At 63.5% G+C, this 20,854-nt stretch overlaps 7 protein-coding genes across 7 annotated transcripts; 2 read left to right on the plus strand and 5 right to left on the minus strand.

The window, feature by feature from the left end:
- Positions 1–560: 560 nt before the first annotated feature.
- JCM10292_000694 (uncharacterized protein) lies at positions 561–4,557 on the plus strand (the record flags this gene model as incomplete). The annotated part of the gene is made up of 20 exons (XM_076650898.1): positions 561–746; positions 816–971; positions 1,035–1,289; positions 1,352–1,496; positions 1,559–1,579; positions 1,644–1,697; positions 1,760–1,794; positions 1,857–1,892; positions 1,951–2,177; positions 2,243–2,494; positions 2,552–2,663; positions 2,718–2,821; positions 2,882–3,018; positions 3,081–3,227; positions 3,288–3,469; positions 3,530–3,767; positions 3,822–3,863; positions 3,921–4,049; positions 4,107–4,410; positions 4,476–4,557. The coding sequence occupies 20 exons, from the start codon at positions 561–563 to the stop codon at positions 4,555–4,557; spliced, it is 2,844 nt and encodes a 947-aa protein (XP_076503579.1).
- A 476-nt stretch (positions 4,558–5,033) lies between these two features.
- On the minus strand, positions 5,034–6,851 carry JCM10292_000695 (uncharacterized protein; the record flags this gene model as incomplete). Its single annotated transcript, XM_076650899.1, has 4 exons — positions 5,034–5,390; positions 5,453–5,845; positions 5,903–6,395; positions 6,460–6,851. 4 exons carry the CDS (start codon positions 6,849–6,851, stop codon positions 5,034–5,036), a joined length of 1,635 nt encoding a protein of 544 aa, XP_076503580.1.
- A 1,336-nt stretch (positions 6,852–8,187) lies between these two features.
- Positions 8,188–10,337, minus strand: JCM10292_000696 (uncharacterized protein; the record flags this gene model as incomplete). Its single annotated transcript, XM_076650900.1, has 9 exons — positions 8,188–8,328; positions 8,438–8,578; positions 8,640–8,857; positions 8,926–9,204; positions 9,266–9,406; positions 9,470–9,684; positions 9,739–9,851; positions 9,913–9,988; positions 10,045–10,337. 9 exons carry the CDS (start codon positions 10,335–10,337, stop codon positions 8,188–8,190), a joined length of 1,617 nt encoding a protein of 538 aa, XP_076503581.1.
- Positions 10,338–10,753: 416 nt separating this feature from the next.
- Positions 10,754–12,333, plus strand: CDC123 (cell proliferation protein CDC123; the record flags this gene model as incomplete). The annotated part of the gene is made up of 5 exons (XM_076650901.1): positions 10,754–10,998; positions 11,067–11,262; positions 11,324–11,696; positions 11,754–11,879; positions 11,951–12,333. 5 exons carry the CDS (start codon positions 10,754–10,756, stop codon positions 12,331–12,333), a joined length of 1,323 nt encoding a protein of 440 aa, XP_076503582.1.
- Positions 12,334–12,393: 60 nt separating this feature from the next.
- JCM10292_000698 (uncharacterized protein) lies at positions 12,394–14,382 on the minus strand (the record flags this gene model as incomplete). The annotated part of the gene is made up of 4 exons (XM_076650902.1): positions 12,394–13,064; positions 13,121–13,435; positions 13,494–14,175; positions 14,239–14,382. 4 exons carry the CDS (start codon positions 14,380–14,382, stop codon positions 12,394–12,396), a joined length of 1,812 nt encoding a protein of 603 aa, XP_076503583.1.
- A 205-nt stretch (positions 14,383–14,587) lies between these two features.
- JCM10292_000699 (josephin domain-containing protein) lies at positions 14,588–16,247 on the minus strand (the record flags this gene model as incomplete). The annotated part of the gene is made up of 7 exons (XM_076650903.1): positions 14,588–14,773; positions 14,838–15,451; positions 15,510–15,670; positions 15,727–15,811; positions 15,874–16,074; positions 16,146–16,152; positions 16,212–16,247. The coding sequence occupies 7 exons, from the start codon at positions 16,245–16,247 to the stop codon at positions 14,588–14,590; spliced, it is 1,290 nt and encodes a 429-aa protein (XP_076503584.1).
- Positions 16,248–16,956: 709 nt separating this feature from the next.
- JCM10292_000700 (uncharacterized protein) lies at positions 16,957–20,312 on the minus strand (the record flags this gene model as incomplete). Its single annotated transcript, XM_076650904.1, has 9 exons — positions 16,957–17,324; positions 17,389–17,460; positions 17,524–18,482; positions 18,545–18,562; positions 18,622–19,106; positions 19,167–19,472; positions 19,534–19,892; positions 19,950–20,059; positions 20,116–20,312. The coding sequence occupies 9 exons, from the start codon at positions 20,310–20,312 to the stop codon at positions 16,957–16,959; spliced, it is 2,874 nt and encodes a 957-aa protein (XP_076503585.1).
- Between the last annotated feature and the right edge of the window lie 542 nt (positions 20,313–20,854).

Consider the following 20,854-nt stretch of genomic DNA (forward strand, 5'->3'; position numbering starts at 1 on the left):
CCTTTGACCCCCTCTTCGCATGTCTTTACCCCCTTTTGCCTTTCTGTTTGCGCCCGTTCCTCCTGTCCTCCTCTCCACGCCGTTGCAGCGGCGCCACCGTGCACTCGACGGGCGGGTCGACGTGCTGTGCGCGCCTGTGCAGCGAGCTGGAGCGGAGCTTCGCAGGGCGGGTTGCTGGATGTAACGCTTTTTCCTTCCGGCTCATTTGTGACCACCTCTTGCGCTCTCCCGTAGACGCGCGAGAGCTCGGCGGCATCGACGAAACGGGCTTGAGCTGATCGGGAGGAAGGAGAACGACATCCTTGAGTGTTTCGCGGCAGAAGTGGGTGTGGACTCTCACACAGAATTGTGCCGCGGCGCCCAGTGTGCAGTGCACCGCCCGAAGCGCGAGAAAAAGGGCAGAGCGACCACGCGACGGGGACGCGTTGGCTTGATCGCCGGCCGAGCATCGGACAGTCGCTCGCCTCGCCCGCATCTCTCTGGGCAGCGCTGCATGCACGCCACGCCAAGCCTGGCACCGACACTCGTTTGACCTCCCCACGCTCGTTTCCCCTGCTGGAATGGCCCGCTTCCTGGTCGCGCTCGGCGCGCTCTGCGCTGCGGCTGCCGGCGCCTCCGCATTCGCGCATGCCGACGGCGCATCCTCGACGCTCGGCGCAGCAGCGCAGGTCGTCCCCAACAGCTTCATCCTCGAGGTCGACGCCTCGGCCGCGACCCTCGCAAAGCGCGGCCTCACGCCCTTCGCTGTCCGTCGTTTCCCTCTCGTCCGTCGGTTCAGTGATCCTCGCTGACCCTCTCTCGCACGCTCCCTCCAGGCGCTGAGTCGCACGCTTGCCGCCGTCGAGCACTCGGGCTACTCGCATACCGTCCGCGAGCGCTTCGAGTCGATTCCCGACGTCTTCCACGGCGCGAGCATCCAGGTGGCCGACGGTGTTTCCATCGAAGACTTGCAGAAGATTGAGGGCGTCAAGGTGCGTTCTGCACTGCCAGATGGTGCCGTGGGACTGCTGGTTGACCCTGCGACTCTGGCACAGCACGTCTGGCCGATCCGCAAGTACCAGCTTCCGCGCGACCCGGTCGACTCCATCTCGGACTACACTTTCCAGCCCGTGGCGTCTTCGCTCGTCGCCCGCTCCAAGATCACCATCTCGGCGTCGGGCCAGGTGTCGAAGAAGCGCGCGTCGACCATCCCGCCTGCCTCTGCGTACCGCGGCAGCACGTTCTATCCGCACGTCCAGACCAACATCAATCTGCTGCACAATGCCGGCTACCTTGGCCAGGGCGTCAAGGTGCGTCGGTCTGTGCTGTAGGAGCTTTGACCGCCAAAGGCTGACATGGCGGCGCGACGCAGATCGCTGTTCTGGACGGCGGCCTCGACTACACCAACCCCATCCTGGGCGGCTGCTTTGGCGAGGGCTGCCACATCTCGTTCGGCTACGACTTTGTCGGCGATGACTATGACGGCGATAACTCGCCGACGCCGAGCGAGGATCCTTGTGCGTGCTTCTTCTGAATCATAGTGTCGAGTCCGCCTCCTCACACGCCTTCGCCTCCACAGTCGCGACGTGCACGACTCACGGTACGTGACACCGCACATCAGATGAATTTGTAGCCGTCAAGCGGTGTTAACTCTCGTTGCACAGGCACGCACATTACCGGTATCATCGGCGCTCTCGCCAACGAGTATGGCGTGGTCGGTGCGTCCGCAGGACCATGTCTCTCTGCTGATGCGTCACTGACACGTGATCCGCGCGCGCAGGTGCCGCTCCCATGGCGACTCTTGGTCACTACCGCGTAAGCAAACCATCTGCGCGCATGGGAGCTGCTTGCTGACCTTCTCACGCTGTGACTGTTAGGTTGCTGGCTGCAACGACTTCTCAGCGGACGACATTGTACGTATTCCCAGCTTGTGTAAGCTCGGAAAGAAACAGTCTAACCCGTACTTTGTAGATTGTCGCCGCTATGCTCCGCGCCCTCGCCGAGGACGTCGACGTGATCAACATCTCGCTCGGCACGCCCGTCGGTTTCCTCAACAACTCAGTCACGCAGATTATCGCCGAGTACCTCGCTAGCCGAGGCGTGCATGTCGTCGCTTCGGCCGGCAACGACCGTACCGAGGGCTTGTTCTTCTCGAACGCCCCTGCGGCTGGCTTCTCTTCTACCGGTGTCGGCGCTACGTGTGTCGCATCCTCTGTTCCTCCTAAGCTTATTGCGCCGCTCACTCGAAAAATCCGCGCCGCAGCGACGTTGTCAACCTCCCCGCCTACAACGCCCTCGTCGCCGGCCGCGACCCGATCCCCTACACCTCGCCCATGCCGTTCGCGCTCCCGGGTCAGTACACCCTGTACTTCACGTCGACGAGCCAGACCCCGGCCAACGACGCGTGCACGGCGCTTCCGAGCTCGACGCCTGACCTCACCAACCGCGTCGTCGTCGTCCGCCGCGGCGGCTGCGACTTTACCGTCAAGCAGAAGAATGTCGGCGCTGCTGGCGGGTGAGGATCTCCAGAATCTGTCTGTCGCCTCACAGAGCTGACTTTGCTTCCGTGCAGTCGCGTCGTCCTCATCGCCAACACGCAGGGCTTGCTCACGATTCCCCAGCTCAACGTCGGAACGTCGGGTCTCACTGCGGTCGCCAGCATTCGCTACGAGGACGGTCTCAAGGTGCGTATGCCATCGTCAAAGCTTGAGCAAATGTCGCTGACTGCTTCTGCACAGCTCCTCGAGTACTACAACGCCTCGCCCAACGGCCAGATCCTGACCTTCCCCTCGGGCCCGCTCGTCCCGAACGTCCGCGAGACCGTGTCGGGCGGCACCATTGCGTACGTCGGTCCGCTTCGTGTTCCCGGTAGGGCTTCCGCTGATCTGAAGTCGCGATGCAGCTACTACTCCAACTTTGGCCCGACCAACGACTTGTACCTCTACCCCTCGCTCGTCGCCCCCGGCACCGACATCGTTTCGACCGTCCCTGGCGGACTCGGCATCATGCGCGGCACTAGCCAGTCGGCCCCGCTCCTCGGTGCGCCTGGGGCAACCCGTTTCCTTCGGACCGGAGTTGACTGATCCAGGTCCCGCCCGCAGCCGGTGCCTACGCGCTCATCCTCGCGGCCCGTCGCAGCGAGAACCTGACGCCGACCCAGCTTCGCGGCATCTTCCAGAATTCGGCCAAGTTCGTGCCGAACGCCGTCGGGTCCTCGGCTCTCGAGACGGTCATGCTCCAGGGTGCCGGTGCGTCGCCCCTTTTTCCTGCCTTGCTTGTGCCGCCGCGCTGATGCTCCGCGCGAGCAGGTGAGATCGACGTCAACCGCGCCTTTGCCGCCCGCACGCTGTTCAGCCCGTCGGCGATCCAGCTCAACGACACGGCCAACTACCGCCAGCCGCAGATCCTCACGCTCGAGAACCGGAACCCGTATGCCGTCACGTACACATTTAGCGCGTCGTACGCGCAAAACATCGTCACCTACAACGATGTACGGTCTCTTCTTGCTGGCCCTTCTGTGATCATCGCTGACGAGCAATCTTCAACACAGGGCGCCTCGAACCAGATTATCCCGTCGACTGTGCCCAACGAGAGCAACTACAAGGTCGTGCGCACGACCTTCTCGCCGCGCGAGCTCACCATCCCCGCGGGTGCGACGGGCACCGTCAGCATCCGCATGGTTGCGCCGGGCTTCTCGCCCGCCGACGTCGACCGCTTCCCGCTCTTCTCGGGTTTCGTCAACGTGCGCGGACAGTCGGTCATCAACAAGCGCTTCCAGACCTTCAACGGTGCGCCCTGTCGCACTCATGCATGCGATTTGGCACTGATCCTCTGTTCTGTAGTCCCGTACTTTGGCCTCGGCGCACGCATGGTCGACATGCCCGGTGCGCATTGCCACTTGCGTGTCCTCAGATGTTTCAACTGACGCCTTGCTCCCGTAGTCCTCGACACGACCGACGTCGCCCTGGGCCCGCGCCTGCCCTTCATCGCCGTCGGGGAGGACATCCTTGCCGAGTCGGCCATCGTCATTGCCCGCAACGATCCTGCCATTATCTACTTCCGCCTGGCTGGTGCGTTTCGTTGAATGCTCTTGCAAGGTCACTTGCTGACGTCGCCTGTCGATGCAGCCGGAACGCGCCGTCTGTCGGTCGACTATGTCTCGGCCTCCCTCGACTACGACGGCACCATCCCCTCCGTCACGAACCCGACGGTGCGCATGTCCAAGCTTGCGAAGCGCGCCACGCCTGCCCTCTACGCCGATGTGCCCACCGTCGGCGCGCTCTTCCGCCCGGACTACTTCCCGCCGCGCGACAACCTCGTTCGTGGTCCGTTCGGCTACTCGGACTACGAGCTGTCGCTCAATGGCACGTTTACCGAGAACGGCCAGACCACCACCTTGCCGAACGGCGAGAGCTACCGCGTCCTCATCCGGTGCGTCGCTCTGCCTCGCTTCCGCACTGCGTGCACCAGCTGACACCTTTTCGTCATCTCAACAGCGCGCTCAAGATTACGGCCGATCCCACACTTTCGTCTTCGTACGAGTCGTGGCTCAGCCCGCCCTTCTCCTTCTCGGGCTAGATTCGCTGTCCTTTCGTGCCGTCCTTCAGTCGCTGGCTCTGCGAAGCCCCGAATAAACGTTGACGCTCCCTTCTCTCAACGCTACGAGTATACCCCAGCCTTTGAGCGCATGCCACTTCACCCGCAAACCTTCGACTTTCTCTGCTCGGCTCTCGTCTTCTTCCTCCCCCTTTCGGATCATCCTCCCGCGGTTACCCCGGTTCTCACCCTGCAGCCTTAACCTTATCTATCACCCTGCCTATCGTTCGCATTCCCGCATACCCGGTCTCGCTTGGTGAGACGCGCCCGAGTTCGCCTCACGATTGTGTTCGAGAAGAGGGAAGAAGCCATGCAATGCGAAGGACCATGAGTGGGTGCTGGTGCTACAATGTACTGATCGCCTCCGGGATACACATGAAAGGGTACAAGACCGCTGCCAGCAGCAACCGAACAGACCACGAAAGGAGGAGGTGGAGGCGGACATCGGCCAAATCGCTCTACCCGCTGCGGAAGTCATGTCCGCCGGCGCGCTCAGCGCGCCACAGCTCGTACAGCATAATGTCGGACCAGAGGACGTGCGCGTACGTCGGCACGCCGTGCAGGCGGTCCTTGGCGTGCGCCTCGTGCCCCTGCAGGAGCGTGCCGAACTCGTTCAGGCGGAACTCGGGATGCGGGACCTCGGCGGCCGCGTCGTCTTCGGCGGAACCGACGACGGGCGACGAAAACGCAGGCGAGGCGGCGGAAGAAGCGAGGACGAGCGTCCGCACGGCTTCGTCTAGCTGTCGAATGCGGTTGGGCGAGAAGTACGAGACCGCAAGGGCCGAGTCGTTGGCCGAGCGCGGATTGATCTTGTCCTGCAAGTTACGGCAAGGCTGTCAGTGCCGAGTCACCGGGATGGAGACGATCCTTGACACACCATGAAGTAGTCGTGCTCGGCAACCGGGTCGGTCGGGTAATGCAGCGTACGCCAAAGGCGAGTCTTGGCATTGGGGAAGGCGTTTCGAACCTTGTCCATCATCTGCCCGACGCGGAAGCGGTACCAGGTGATGCGGTCCTGGCTGAGCGCCTCGGTCGTGTCGCGCTCGGCAGCGACGTCCTGCTCGGCCCAGCGCGCGAGGTCCCACATCCCGCTGTTGATCTCGACGTAGTCTGGCGCAGTACGCCGACCGTCGGCGCGGATGTTGTTGATCAGAGGTTGGACCTGGTCCATCAAGCGGTGCTCGAAGAGGCCGGGCGCGGCGTATTGCGGCATGCGCGAGTCGCGCCAGTAGTCCTCCTGGTCGAGGCCGAAGTGGAAGACCGAAACAAGCTGCGAGATATTACGGATCAGTCTGATGAACGCAGGAAGCGGGAGAAGCGGGCGAACGAGGAAGTCGAGCTTGGGGATGTAGCAGATTCGGGGCCGGCTGGCGTCGCGCACGACACGGAAGCCACGCTGATTCAGCCTCTTTGGCCGCTCGATCGAATGCTGAGCCTTCATCGGGGCGCGTACGGGCGCCGCAGGAGCCCAGTGGTGACCCGGTCGCAGAACCTCCGATTCCTCGCCAAGAAGCTGGCAGAAATAGTCGACGTGCTCGCGCGAGACCGAGTCCCCGATCAAAAGCGCGGTCTTGTTGCTCAGCCAGGAGAAGTCGGCCGCTCGAACGTGATCCGCGTGCGCGTGATGGTGGTGCACGGTGAAGTCGCGCAGCTTGGCCAGGAAGTTTGGCGGCTGGCAGGTCGGGTCGAACGGCGACCATTGTGTCCGGTCTGCGTCGTCCTCGTCGATCTGAAGTTTGCCCGCGGACGAGTAAGGGTCGCATAGGGCTTTTGAGGGGTTCCGGACGCGGCTAAGAATGGTAGTCGGCTGGTAGGAGGAGCTGCGGGACAGTCGATTGTCAGCCCGAAGTCTCTGCACGCGTGCTGAGAGCAAGTCTGACGTACGAAGGAGGAACGAGGTAGGACAGCAGGAAGACGAAGCTCATGGTAACACCCGTGAGCGCAAGAGCGGTGTACCATGGCCTCGGCAGGGTATATGCCCGCCCTTTCGGCGCAGCTCGCCATGCCAGAGGTGCGCCCTTGCCCACTCCGCCATCGTACAGCCCGAGTGCACTCTTCCCGGCCTTTCGCTCGTCCCATGCGTGCAAAGGTGGGGAAGGCGGAAGAGCGATGACGCCGGTCTTCTCGTTGTACGAGGCGACGCGGGACATCAGAGGGGACCCGAGGGATGACGGTGCGTTGGAATGCGTGACAGAGCTGCGGCGCCGCAGGTGCGATTGCGGCGTGATCGAGCGGGATGTGGCAGGCGAGTCGTCCGACAAGTACGACACGACCATGGTGGCGAGACGATCCGTGTGGGAGTCGAGCAGTCAAGTCGCTGACTGAGATTCAGGCGGTAGAAGGCGCCGTTGGTCGCGCTGCGAGGCGGAAGGAGGGGCAGTCGGTCGGTGTGCCGTCGTCGTCGTCGCAGGCCCAGCCTGTTTTGGCAGCAGCGATCCCGAGGGTGCGGCTGCGTTGACGACTGCTAGCCTGGCTTGCAAGCTGAGCAAAGTGTGAGAGCGAGAGATGCGAGAAAGCGAGCTGAGGGGAGAGGGGAGGAGCGAGCAGCTTCGTCACGAGCGAGCCAGGACAGAAGCAGAGCGCCGGCTAGGCACTCGGGAAGTAGCGTTTGCCTGCGCGCATGGCAGGGGCTGGCCTGTTCCACGTCCCTGAACGAGCGCGAGACCTCGGGCTCGACACTCCGATCCATCCTCCGCGCGGGCGGGAGAACAGCGCACCGCACTTCGAGCCTCGGGGCCAGCGCGTTCGAGATCCAGGCCAGGCAAAGCACGGCGTGCGAGACAAGGTCGAAGCTCGACGTCGACCCGAAAGCGGAAGGCGCGGCGGCCAGCCTCCTGGCTCCGCCCATCGTCGCAGCACGGCTGGCCTGCGCTCCGAATAGCCCGCTCGACGTCCGAGCTACACTGGCTTCCGTGCCACTTCCGCCTGCCACGCCGCGCGGCTGCAGTCTAAGCCGAAACTTGAGCTTTGCGCCCTCCCCTCGTCTTCTGGCGCATCCGATGGCTTTCAGCCGAGCACGATGAGCGCCCTGGTCGTCTTGCATGGCTACGTCCACGATTTGCGATGCCGAGCAAAGCGTCTCGAAGGCGCGGACAAGTGACCGACGACCCCGACGACCTGCCTTCTTCGCGGGAGGGGCTGAACACGCTGTCTCTCACTCGCTCTGCGACACCTCTGTTCTTCCTCGGTCACTGCATTCTGTCGATCGTTCGGCGTCTGCTTCATTGCACGTACCACCCGTTTTCGGTTCACGAGGGTCCAGAACACCTTCGTCCTTGTCCCGTCGCTTCGTCTTGGCTTCATCAGTGCTTGATTGCTACTGAGATCTTCTCGATCCGCTCCTGCTGTATCGGCTCTGTGATCGTGGCTCAGCAAAGTTCTCGCTTGAATGCGCTCATCAGGCGCTGCGCTGCTGCGAGCGGTGGCGCATCCTCGTTTGGTTCCCGCGATGGCTTGTGTCAAGTTTGTGACATCGCGCTTCCCGCCAGATTCACTGTTATCCCGGAAATGAAGCGGGCACGGGAACATGCTGCGCTTCATCTGAAAATACCCATTACTGCCCCGGAGATGATGAGATCTAGTACAGATTCTACGCTCTTCACGCCGCGTCGTCTACCTGCCAAAGATATGGCGCTCGAGCCACCGACACGGAAGGTAGACCACGCCGGCGACCGCCATGCCCGTCTCGAAGCCGATGTCGCCGCCGTGGTGCTCCGGGTACGAGATGGACTTGGCGAACTCGCCGCGGTACCACTGAGAGATGGTGCGAGGGAGCGAGCGAGCAGGAACGGAGCGCAGATGTTGAGCACATGCGGATATCAGTGACTTGTCCATGCTGCGACGGATTGAACGGGCAACGCACCACTTGGTCCATGCCCAGGACGACGAACGCCGCGCCGCACAAGCTGGCGAGGAGCGCGGCGATGCCAGGCGGGAGCTTTGACGAACGATCCCATACGGAGAGATCGTACGCGGAAAAGCGTCCTCGGCGGAACAGGAGGTGCTGCAGAGGCGAACAGCTTCAGTCGAGCCCGTCTCTCCTCTGCAAGATCCGAGAGACGCACCTCGATGAGCAAGACCATGACAAAGATGCTCGACCAGTAGCCGAGCAAGCCCAAGAAGTTTGACAGCGCAGCCGAGAAGTGCGCGGCGGCCGCGAGTGCGATGGGGAGGTAGATGGCCGTGCCGACAACGGGGAGGAAGAACCGAGGGAGGCGGGTCAGGAAGGGGAAAACGACCTGCATTGAGAGTGAGAACGCGTATTGTGTCGGAGCGTTGTTGCCTGTGCCACGGTTGTAGACTGGTCAGGAACGAAGCGCGCGGAAAGGCGCGACAGACAACGAGACGCACCGATCATGCCGAGCGAGAACAAGACGAGGAGGAACTTGCCGAACCCTCCAAGCGGCTCAAGCGCGACACCGACGAGACTGCCGACGTTCGCGTCTGCGAACGCCGCCTCCCACGTCGGAACGAGGCCCGAAAGTGCAGCTGCTCCGAAGGCGGCGCCGAGCATCTGGATCAAGATGCACGGGATGATGAGGCCGAGGAACGTGTAGCCGAAGATGAGGTACGACGGGACGTTCGGGCGCATGTAGGTGTTGAAGTCGGCCGAGCAGCCAGACCACGAAACTGCGATGGAGAGCACACATCAGTCGCATAACAAGCTGCAATCACAGGAAAGTGCACGCACTGGTGAAGCCGACGACAATGGACACGAACGACAGCACATTGGCAGCAGTGGCCGGAATGTCGGATGCAAAGCTCGTGGCTGCGCCTAGATGGCGACCGCCAAAGCCGGCAAGGAGCACGAAAGAAATCATGATGGGGAGCCCTGGCGATATACGAGGAGTGTTAGCACTGCGTGAGTACAGCGACGCAGCATGTCAGGACGTACAAAGCCACCGCTCCACAAGGTGCAGGACGCGATACCCGCAGAACGAGACGAACATCGAGATGACGGCGACAATGACGATTCCCGCGGTCGTAGACAGATGACCGGGGTTGACAGCTGCGAGCACCTGGCCCGCAACGATCGAGTTGACGGCGCAGAAGCCAATGAAGGAGATGAGGTTGAGGAGGGCGGGCAAGATGACCGAGTAGTAGCCGTAACTGCCGATTGTGGGCGTCAGCTGACATCTGTATGGCCGAAAGATCCGGACGCACCTGTAACGAGCAATTCCCATCGTGCGCATCCCCAGCCGTGGACCAAAAGTTGCGACGTAAGCCGGTACGCCGCAAGAGAAGATGTTGCAGAAGACGATGATGAGGAACGAGTCCTGATTGAAAAGACGGTGTCAGAAGGTAACAGTGGCCCGCAGAGGAGCTAAGATGACTCACGCGCATCGACAACGAGTAGTAGAGCGGTCCCAGTGTGCCCGTCGAGAAGCAAGAGATCGTCCCGTTCATCGTCGTCCTACGGGATGCGCCGATGAGCATCTGTAGCGCAGCACAGAGAGTTGAACGCCTCACCAGATGGTCAGGTTGCCCAGAAAGTTGCTGTCAGTGCGCTGCTCCTCGCTCAAGGGCCCGACGCCATGCGCCTCGACGCTGTCCGACTGCAAAAGCCATGCCCATGCCTTGCCATGCCACGTCGTTGCCTGCCTGGCAGCTTTTGGCTTCGAAACGCCGTCGAACGGGACAGCCGCGAACGGTTTCGCGGGCTCGAACGGGTCGTCGGGAGTGGATGCGCCCGACTTGAGCAGCGACTGGTCGGTATACGAGCGCTCTGCAGGCGCTGGCCGAAAGTGCAGCTGTCCCTCCATCTTTCTGGACAGCGCTCGAGTGTCCAAGCGTGAGCAAACGGGAGAGAGTCAGACCTTTGCCTTGGCCACCGCGATCGACCCCGCGCTTTCCGGCAAACGCCCGACACGTCAGCAGGCGCGGCTAGACGAGGACAAGTGCGCTGCAACGGCCGCTCGTTGGCGCTCCCGCTGCTCGTCTCTTGGGTGAGCAGAACTCGTGGAGCAGTTCTCACTGGCTCAGAAGAGTCGGGTTGTGAACAGCGAATCCCCCTCGTCCCGCTCGTCGGTCAGTTCAGTGTCCCGACTGAAACGCACTGCCCGCTGCTCACCGTGCCTCGTTCTCATCAGTGCAGTGCTTGACTTTCGCCTTCCGACAGCTGCACCGCCCTGTCGCTGTCCTGCCCCGCTGGTGGCCCTCGTGCAGCTGACTCGGACAGATGGCTTCTCCACCCGTTGCATCCACTTCGTCAGCACCTGCCACCGACACCGACGATGCTAGCGCCGCTTTCCCTCCTCTGCACATGCGCGACGTCCTCGCATGCCAATTCTCGTCGTGGTACCCGCTCTTCAAGCGCTGCTCGCCGAAGGCTACCGTCATTCGGCCCATTCCCGACGAAGCAGACTTTCTCGACTACCTCGAGAGTGACGGGCTGTTCCTCCCCGAGGGTAGCGGACCGATGGGGTCCGTCGTCGGAGCTCTTTCCACCCGGTCGCAATACATTGACGCTGACTTACTTCAAATCGACGCAGCATTAGCGAGTTGAGCGATTCGGACGACGACGAGGAAGTCCCCGCAGACCCGTCCGCATCTTCGAATGCTTCGAGCGACGAAGACGACGAGCCGCCTCGCACCTTCTCTTTCCCGCGACTAGACGCCGAGATCCGCTCTGTGCTGAGCCGGTACGACGGCGCCGTCTTCCCCAAGCTCAACTGGTCGTCGCCGCAGGTGCGCCCGCAGCTCCCGCTGTCCGGCGTTTCGATGTCAGCTGACCGCGCTTGTCATGCAGGACGCCGCCTGGATGCTGCCAGGGCAGAACTTGAAGTGTCAGAACCCAGGCGATGTCTACCTCCTGCTCAAGTCGAGCGACTTCATTTCGCACGATCTGGACCATGCCTTCGACGTTTGCGTCGACTACCCTCCTCCTGCGACCGCGCAGCAGGACATCCACCCAAATCCGCCCTCGACGACAGAGCTGAACGAGGAAGACCTCGCTCGCCTCACCATCTCGTCCTCGCCTCCTCCCTCTCCTCCACACTCGCGATCAGCGCCAACGCAACGCAAAGCCCGCCCATACAGCTTCGAGCTCGTGCTCAAGAAATGGTTCGAAATGCCCGGATCGCAGCAATGGCGTTGCTTCGTGCGCGACAACCGCTTGCTCGGTCCGTTGCTCCTGCCCGCTCATGCCGAAGCGCCCGCTGACAGGTCCAACGCTCCAGGCATCTCGCAGCGCGATACGACCTTCTACGACTTTTTGCAAGCAGAGGAGACACGGCGGGACCTGCGCGACAAGGTTTCGCAGTTCTGGGAGGATGAGGTGCGGGACAAGGCGCCGCTGTCGAACTGTGCGTTCTCTTGAGGGCGTCTCTCCACTGCTTCGAGCAGCGCTGACGTAGTCCTACGCGTTTGCTCGCAGACGTGTTCGACGTCTATCTCACGCGCGACGCCTCACGCGTCTTCCTCATCGACCTGAACTCGTACGCCCCCTCGACCGATGCCCTCCTCTTCACCTACCCCGCTCTGCACTCGCTCTCGCTCTCGCTCGCGCCGGGCAGCGCGCCAGAGCTGCGCCTCGTCGACTCGCCCGTCGCGAGCGCGTCGAGTATGCCGCGCTACTCGCACAATCGCGTGCCCAAGGACGTGATCGAGCTCAGTCAGGGGCAGAGCGTGGCCGAATTCGCTAAGGAGTGGATGGAGCAGGTCAAGGAGGCGACGGTGGGCGGGAACGGTGAGCAGGATAGCGACAGCGAGGAAGACAAGACGGCACAGCCGAAGAAGGTAGAGCTGGTGGGGCGGTAGAACGTGTGCAAGGCGGCTCTGTCGTTGCATCGAGACAGAGCTTGTCAAACTAGAGCAGCGCTAATCGACCTGGGCAATGCCCGACAATCGCGCCTCTCGCTCCCGCCTCCTCCGCCGCTTCTCCTCCTTCCTCCGCTTCTTCTCGCGCGCGGCTCGCCGCTCGATCCGCTCGGCCTGCTGCAGCAGCTCGGCGATGCCCATCGGCCTCGCTGGTGTACGTTTGTCCGCGCACCTTGGGGATGAAGCGGATGCGGAAGGCGCGGGGCGACGCTCGGACTGCTCTGCAGTGTCACGCTTGGGCTGCTTAGGCGCGCGCTCGAGCTCGGCTGTCGTGCACTTTGATGGAGAGGGTGACGGGAGAGGGGCCGTAGGGAGGAGCTGGGATGATGGCGGTGGCGTGGGAAGCGGCGGGCGTGAACGAGCAGGAGAGGGCGACGTTGTGCGCTGGCGTTTGCAGGAGCGAGTTGGCTCCTCCTTGCCCAGGGAGGGTCTAACGGAAGTGGTGGACTCTGCCGGTTGTGGAAGGAACGTAGGCGGCCATGGAGGGGAAGAGGCGGGAGGCGTAGGCGGGAGCGAGAGACTGGCGCACGAAGGTGTCGGTGAGACAGGAGAGAGATGCAGGGCGAGCGCGAGGGGTATGCGCGAGGGAGAGGCGGTTGCGCCCGTCTGTGCCACAAAGACATCGAGATACTCCCGCATGACGATGGCGAAAGCGTCCGTGTCGCCCAAGACTGCAGAGCATCTCGTCAGCCCATTGACAGCGCTGACAGGCACAGTACAAGCTCACTATGGTAGTCGAACACGCCGTCCCACTCTTTGCCAATCGGCTCGCGGTTGACCAGCACGCACAGCCCGCCGTTCGCGCAGACCCGCTTGGCGAACTCCTTGACAAGCCGCTTGAAACCCGGAATCTTCAGACTCGTGCCAGCGACTAGCAGCAGATCAGGTGCCGCTGCGAGATCGGCGCTCGCGATGGACGAGATGCGGGACGAGGCGGAGGATGCGAAAGAGGGCGGATCGTCGTAGAGGAGGACAGCAGGGCGAAGGAAGGCGAGAGGTGGTGGGCGTATCATGCGTTTTGAGAGGCGGCGGCGAGAAGCAGCTGTGGAAGTCGCAAGTTCAGTGTACGACGAGAGACATTGTCGGACGGAGGACCGTACCGCGCTCGTAGCACTGCGAGCAGTCGACGGTTTTGCCCTTCCTGAACGACCTGGTGTGCTCCTTGCGCCACTTCTCCCTCCACCCGCACACGCCACACATGACCTCCCCGAGAGTGCCGTGCAGCGCGACGACCGTCCCATCGTGCTCGTGCGCCGCACGCTCGACTCGTTGCGAAGGTCCCGCTCGAGCCGGGCTGCGACGCTTCGGCGAAGTCGACGCATGGGACCGCTCGTAGTCGGACGAGCTCTCGTCGCCGCTCACGCCGCCGTCGCCGTCGCCACCCGGCGTGACGAGGTCGACGGCCGAGAGGCCCGCCGCGCGTTCGAGTCCGTCGATGTTCTGGCTATAGACGCGCCGGAGCTGCCCGCGCTCCTCGAGCGACTTCAAGAGGCCGTGGAACGCGGTCGGGCTTTCGGCCGCGAACGGCTCTGCGCGCTCCTTGCCCTTGCGCGAGGGTTTCGACGGCCTCGTCGCGCGGCGGACATGCTTCTTGAGCGCGGCGAGGAGCTGCAAGTGCTGCTTGCGCGACTCGGGCTGGACGAGCGCAGCATACGAAAAGAGATGCTTCGTCGCGCTCGTCGAGAACGCGGCCAGTTGCGGGTCGCGGGTCGTAGAGAGATCCGACGTAGGGGACGCAGCGGAACGAGCGCCGTACAGCCCGCCTCGCGCCCCGCGGAAATCCTGCAAGGGTCTCGAGAGGTCAGTGCGAGGGTTCTCGAGGCTCGCGCGCAGAGCAGGACTCACGGGAATGCCTGCGCTGGTCGATACGCCGGCTCCGAGCGCCCCCACAATGTGCCGGCTCGCAGCGAGATGCACAGCGACGACGGCCAGCGTCTCAAGCGCAGAGTCACTGTGGACCCCGCACGGGTCCAGCGGGACGCTCAGCATCCCCGCTCGAGCGGTGGGAAGGGGATCGAGCGATGTTGCTCTCGCCAAAGAGGGGCGACGCGACTTGACGCGTTTGATGGCGTCGAACAGGTGGGGGCTTACAAGACTCTCTCGCGCGTACGACAGCAAAGTAGGCGAGACGGCACTGTGCAGGCTAGACTCGGCCCAAGAAAGTAGGCGACCAGCTCCTCCCGCCTCCTTCCGCTCATCCGCCAAACCGCGCCAACCTCCTTCGCCGCAGCTCCTCCATGCTCGGGCTGTCCTCGTCGCCCTGCGGCGCGTCGTCCTCCGACACCTCCTCCTGCTCGCCGCCCACGGTCGCCAGGCTCGCCTGCACCGCGCGCTGGAACTCTTCTTCCTCGCTCAGCGCGGCGCGAGAAGGCATGCTCGCCTGCGTGTCACGTCACGCGAATCAGTACCGTGACCGCAACTCACGAGACTGAGGAGAGACCCACCTGGCTCGTCCCGGCACTCGCGTCCCCGCTGCTTCCCGCTGTTCCACCGCCTTGATCCTCCGTCCCCGCTCGCCCATCCCCGCCTCCACTGACCTTCAAGCTCTCCCTGATTGCCGCAGCCATCATCTCCTCCTCGCTCATCCCTCCCGGCGCGGCAGCAGGCGGCTCGGCCGCGCGCTCGAGCCTCCTCCGCCGCCTGCGCTTCTCGCTCTCCGTCTCGACCGACCCGCTGTCCTCCTGGATCACGACATCGTCGTCATCCTCGTCGCCGCCTCCGAGCACGAGGTCCTCGTCCGACGCGGGCCGCTTGCCCTTGCGCGCGGCGGAAGATGCACCGGACGAAGAGAGGGACGAGGCGGTCGAACTTCCGAACCCGCCGGCGCGCGGGTTCAGCGCGGACGAGAAAGGCTGGCGCGCGCCCACGCCCGAGGGACCGGCGGCGAGCGAATGGCCGTTCCCGGCGCTTGACCATGGGTTGTGCACCGCGCCAGCGGACGACGTGCCGTTTGTGCCGCGCGGGGCGGGGAGGGTGAGGGCAAAGTCGGCGGCGCGGCAGGATGGAAGGCCCGAGATGTTGGACTCGGGAGCGGGGACGACGGCGAAAATTGAGTAACCTGCAGTGAGAGGTCAGGCCCGCTGACCGAGGGCGTGGAGAGGAAAGGCGGAGCGCACCTTGCTTCTCTGCTTCACGCAGTGTCAGTCCGAGGTACATTGACGAGACCCACTGCGGCGTCCGGATGCACGAGTCGAGGTTGTAGAACCGCTCAGGCGTGCCGAAGCGGCGGATCGAGAACCAGTGAAGCTGGTGATTGAGGAGGAAGGCTTCGACGTTCCTGTTCGCACGTAGATGGTCAGCGTTGCTCGCATGCCCGGCGCAGACATGACTCACTCGGGGCTGTCGTGTACGCTCGCCATCTCCTTGCTGCCCCAGCGAATTAGGCGAAGCCCGAAGAGCTTGAGTGCCTCCTCCATGACTGCAGTCGTGAAAGGCGTCAGCGTCTCCGACAATGTTTAGCACAAGAGAGACGCTGCGCACCCTGCACGCTGAAAAAGCCACTGTCGTCGTAGTTCTGGCTCGCCTCCCACGGCGAATCGCCCTGCAGCCTCATGCCCGGGTCGAGCTGCGCCTGTTCGAGCGCGTCGAGCTGGCGCGCAATTTCGGCGAGGTCGGGCGCGGTGAAGATGGACGACTGAAGGAGGTTGTTGAGCGCGTGCTGGCCGCAGAGCATCGAGCCCTCTGGGTGCACGGCAGAGATAGGGTCAGCTTCGGGACGGAGGTGGGGCTGCGACGAGCACGCGACGACGCACGCTCTTGCTGTGAGGGGCGCAAACGAGTCAGTACAGCTCAAGCATTCGAAGGCGCGGCCGGCGCACCGTCTCGTGGTAAATGTGAGGCGCGAGATCGGCCATGTCGACCAGAGAGAGCCGGCGACGAGGCAGAGGACGGGCTGCGGGCAGGTGTGGACAGGGTCAGCGCTACCACTTCTGATCTGTGCGCGTATTTTGGATGCTGACAGTGCGCTGGAGAGCGCCGTGTGGCGATTGCGACGGGCTTCGCTCATGGTGCCGTCCCGCAGAAGTCTGTCCCAACTGCCAGCTGGGCCACTCGTGCCGCCTGACAGCACTCGCATGGCGCATCAAGAGTGGAGGCGAGCGGGCCTACTCACCTCGAACCAGTGCTGGGCGAGGTGCGGGTGCGTCGAACCGATGAGCGAACGCACAAGGCGAGCGGCGAGGGGCCGACGTTACGGGGCGTGACTTTGATTCAGCAGCGCCAGTGAGTCTGTTCGAGCACTCTGCAGCTCTCGTGCGCAATCTGAGCGGTGCGAGCGGGTGGACAGAGCGAGAGCGTCGCAAGCTGCACCGCCCGCGACGACGACGACCGCACAACTCCTTCAAAGACACTCTCGCGCGCAAGCAGCAGGGCGAATGTGACCCTGTGACGTCGATGCCCGCCCAAAGAGGCTCAAGCAAGTCCTCACGAGACCGACCTGAGCGCGGACCAGGCTGCTTCCGCTCGCACGACTTAGCGCCTTACGAAAGACGACGACTTAGAACGTAGAACCATTACAACAAATACGGGATGCACAATCGAGACGTACAAACTCGACTGTCCCCATCAGAAGATGACCACCTGCCGCGGAACGTCCCACCCAAGCTCCTTCAAGTGCTCGCACGCCATGTCCTGCAGCGCCGGCGGTGCGCACATGAGCACGAGCGCGTCCTCGCTCGCGGGCGGCATGCACTTCTCGATGTGCTCGCGCCCAATGCGCCCGCACGCGTTGGCGGGCCAGTCGCCGGGCGGCTGCGACAGGACGAGGTGCATCCGCATGCGGTCGGGCCCGGCGAGCGCGGCGAGCGCGTCGAGCTCGGAGCGCAGGAGGATGTCCGACTCGGTGCGGTTTGCGTTGAGGACGTGCACCTGCGTCGTCGTGTCGAGCGGATCGTGCAGCACGCCGCGCAGGACCTGGAGGATGGGCGTGATACCTGTTGCCGACATCAAACGAGGTCAGCACTTCTTTCAGAGCACAGATGAGCCCAGTGTGCGCACCAGAGCCGCCGCAAATTATGCCCAGGTGCTTGACCTTGCGCTCGACACCGCGCCACTTGCATGTGCCCTGGCCTGCGGACCCTCACGCTCGTTAGTACATCGGCTAATTGGCCGCACGAGGGATACAAGACGCACCGAGCCATTCGAACGATCCCAACGGGCCCTTGAAGTCGACCGTGTCGCCCACCTGCAGCTCCTCAAACCCGAGCGTCATCCGCCCGCCCTCGGGGTACGCCGGCGTGCGGAAGTAGATCTTGACGAGGAGGTCGAGGAACCCTTTCGCGCCCTCGCGCGACACGGGCGTGTACGCGCGCTGGACGAGCTCGCCCGCGCCGCTCCCGTCGGCGACGAGCGGCGTCTTGTGCAAGGCATCGCCTGCCGCGTCCGTAGCCGCCTCGCCGGCTTTGCGCCGCAGCCGCGCGTAGACGTGCTGCCCGACGGGGAGGCCGAGCGGTTGTGCGTCGTGCTCGAGCGCAAAGCGGTACAGGCGCGAGTCGTGGTTGACGAGGTCGATCGAGACGAGCTTGGAGGACTTCCACTTCTTCGCCGACAGGAAGACCGGGTCGGGCTCGGCCGGTGTCGAGGGTGCAGCGGTGACGGTAGACGGGAGTGCTGGTACATCGGACGGAATGAGCGTGCCAATGTGGAAGTCCGCCAGGCGGAGCTTCGCGTCGATCGAGTGGATCGCCATAAAGTCGTCCGTCGCATCTTCTCCCGCGACGAGCGTAATTGACTCGGAACCGCCCGGGTGATCGGCGAGAAAGCCCGCGCCGTCGTACACCTCGCCATGTACGACGAACCACGGCTCGTCCTCCTTGTTGTGCGCCTCGACCTCGGCCATCGTGATCTTCCGCGTCACGCCCGGCTTCGTCATGACGACTTTCGGTTTCGCCACTACTGGCGGAGCTTCGACGATGGCCTCGCCGGGAGCTGGTTCTGCGAAGGACGGCTTGAGCGGGTCGAGACCAGACTCCTTGAGGCGCTCCATCCAGCCGCCAGGCTGCAACCCGGGCATGGTCGGGTGTTCGGCGCGGAGGATCGTCTCGCCTGCGTTGTTCGTCGAGCGATGGAGGACGACGCGGAACCACCAGTTGCTGCGAGAAGACAGCGCGTTAGTCTGGGTGGAGACGTCGGACTCTCAAGCTGTGAAGCGCACTTCATCATGCCAGTCGGGCTGTGCAACGAGATCGTCAGAGACAGTGGCGGGAGTAAAGGAATGGAGGGAGGACGTACTTCCAGTACATGTCGCGCGGTTGCAACGCCAAACTCTCGTCCATGCCGCGCACCGCCACGCTTCCCGCCGCCTTGAGCTTCTCGAGCGGGATCTCGATCTTCCAGAACGCCCAGCAGAAGCACTCGTCGCGCTCGGTGAGATCGAGCGAGCCCCACACCTTGCCCTCGAACGGCACGGCGCGGTACTGATCCTCCGGGTAGGTAATGTCGGCCAGAGACCAGGTCGTGCCCTCGTCGAGCGTGACCTCGACTCGCGCGACGCGTCGTCCGCCGCCGGCGTAGACGTAGCCCTCGACCGTGTAGGTCGGAGCGGGAGCATCAGGGCTAGGCAGCGCGGCTGGGCAGACGATGGTCGCATCGTGCGCAGGGTGGGCGATCGCGCTGTTGACGTTCAGATCGTTGATGATGTACTTCGGATCGTACCACCAGTCGCGCTCGTTACGCGCTTGCTCCGCCGTGAGGGTCGTCGGGAGAACCTTGTTGTCCTATGCTCACGAGTCGGGGTCAGCCTTGTGCTCCCCTCGTTCGAGCGCAGAGCAACGCACCCAGAAGTGGAGGTGGTGCTGCGACTCCTTATCGCTGATCTCGATGCGTTTGAGCCACTTGACTGACCTGCCGCCAATCTGGCCCGGCACGACAAGGCGAAGCGGGAAGCCGTGGTCGGGCTCGAGCGCCTCGCCGTTCATCGCCCATGCGAGCAGCATTCCCTTCTCCTTTTGCCGAGCCGAACGCAGGCGCTGCGACGTGCCGTACTTGCCGTTTGGAAGATCCTCGGCGCCCTCAAAAATGACATGCTCGGGGCGGCGGTAGCCTTCCTCGCCCACCCTGCCTATCGCCCGAGGTTGCACGAACTGCAAAGCTGATTGGTCAGGGGCGGAAGTTTGGCTCGTGCGAGGAGCGGTGGCAACGCACTTCGAGAACGTCGGCGAGGTAGACGCCCGTGAAGAGCGCAGTCGACAGTCCGGCCGGACCCCACGAAAACCCGAGGGACTTGGCGACAACATTCTGCTCCTTGCGACGGTTCCCTGCGCAGACGAGCGTCACGGGCAGGGTGACGGTCTGGAACTTGGCCGGGTCAATCAAGTCGGCGAGGCGGAGAGTGCAGGGGCGAGCGACGAGACCGCTGATGTCGAGGGTCCAGCTTGCCGCCTCGGCCTGGGTCACACGAGGCACGACCCCGTGGTTGCGCACGTAGAAAAGTCGGGTGGGCGTCAGGAAGCCTTGCGCCCAAAGATCGGGCAGAGGTGCTTCGACGTTAAAAGGCCATTTGCCTGCGGGTGCACCGGTTTAGCGGTGCTCCGCCGTGCTTGTGCAGCATCCAAGCGTACCGGTTAAGCGTACGAGCGCCTCGTCGCGCGGGATCCACTCATCAGGAGTCCCCTTGCTCGTCGCGTCGGTCTCACGGGGGCGGCCATCAGCTGAGGGGAGCGGAGGATACCTGTGCGCAGCGGGTCAGTACAAGCTGAGTGGACATAGCCGAACACCCGGACGCACTGTGCGGGCAGCGGGTCGGGGCAGGTCGAAGAGATGAGGCCGTCAAGTTGAGCGAGAGTCGGTGGGTAGAATGGCAAGGGAAGGCCTGCGAGCGCTGCCGAACCAAGCTTCGGCGAGGACGGAGCGGTTGTCGCAGCAGTCGAAGGCAAAGAGCTCGAGCCAGCGTCGGACGAGGAAGAGGAAGAAGGCGACGACATGGCGTGACCCTTGCTTCGGACGCACGCTGTTGTCCTGAGCGCCTGCGTGTGTAGCTGAAGTTGTGACACGCTGGACAGGGTCCTCTAGCGGGCTCATCGAGGGCCGGACCGCCAGCTTGTCGCCCCTTTCCTCACCCCGCGATAAGCCCCAGCGATTGTCCGCCGTCGGGCCTCGCCCTTCTCGATCTATGAGCGAATACACAAACCCGCTTTCCGCTTTCTCCCCTCGAGCAATTTGCCCGACGCGCTAGAGCGGGCTCGGCTCCGAAGCGGACGATGCACATCGAGTTGCTCATGTCCGCCTCGGGCATCGAGTGAGCACGCTTGGTCCGCTGCGGGCCCTTGTGGCAACTCCGAACGGATAATATCGCGATATAGACCCAGTGTTGGGCCATGCGGGTGTCCGCGGGCGCAATGAGGAGGGGCTCGGCCGGCCTTCTCAACACGATTGGGACGTAGAAGTGTGTGACGAAGGCTGGTATGCATGACAGGGTGCTGACGTAGACAAGCTGCACAGAGATACACATGTACGGATGAACTGG

Source organism: Rhodotorula paludigena, assembly GCF_050403205.1.
Source record: "Rhodotorula paludigena JCM10292 DNA, Rt_paludigena_JCM10292v1_ctg42, whole genome shotgun sequence".
Classification (NCBI taxonomy): domain Eukaryota; kingdom Fungi; phylum Basidiomycota; class Microbotryomycetes; order Sporidiobolales; family Sporidiobolaceae; genus Rhodotorula; species Rhodotorula paludigena.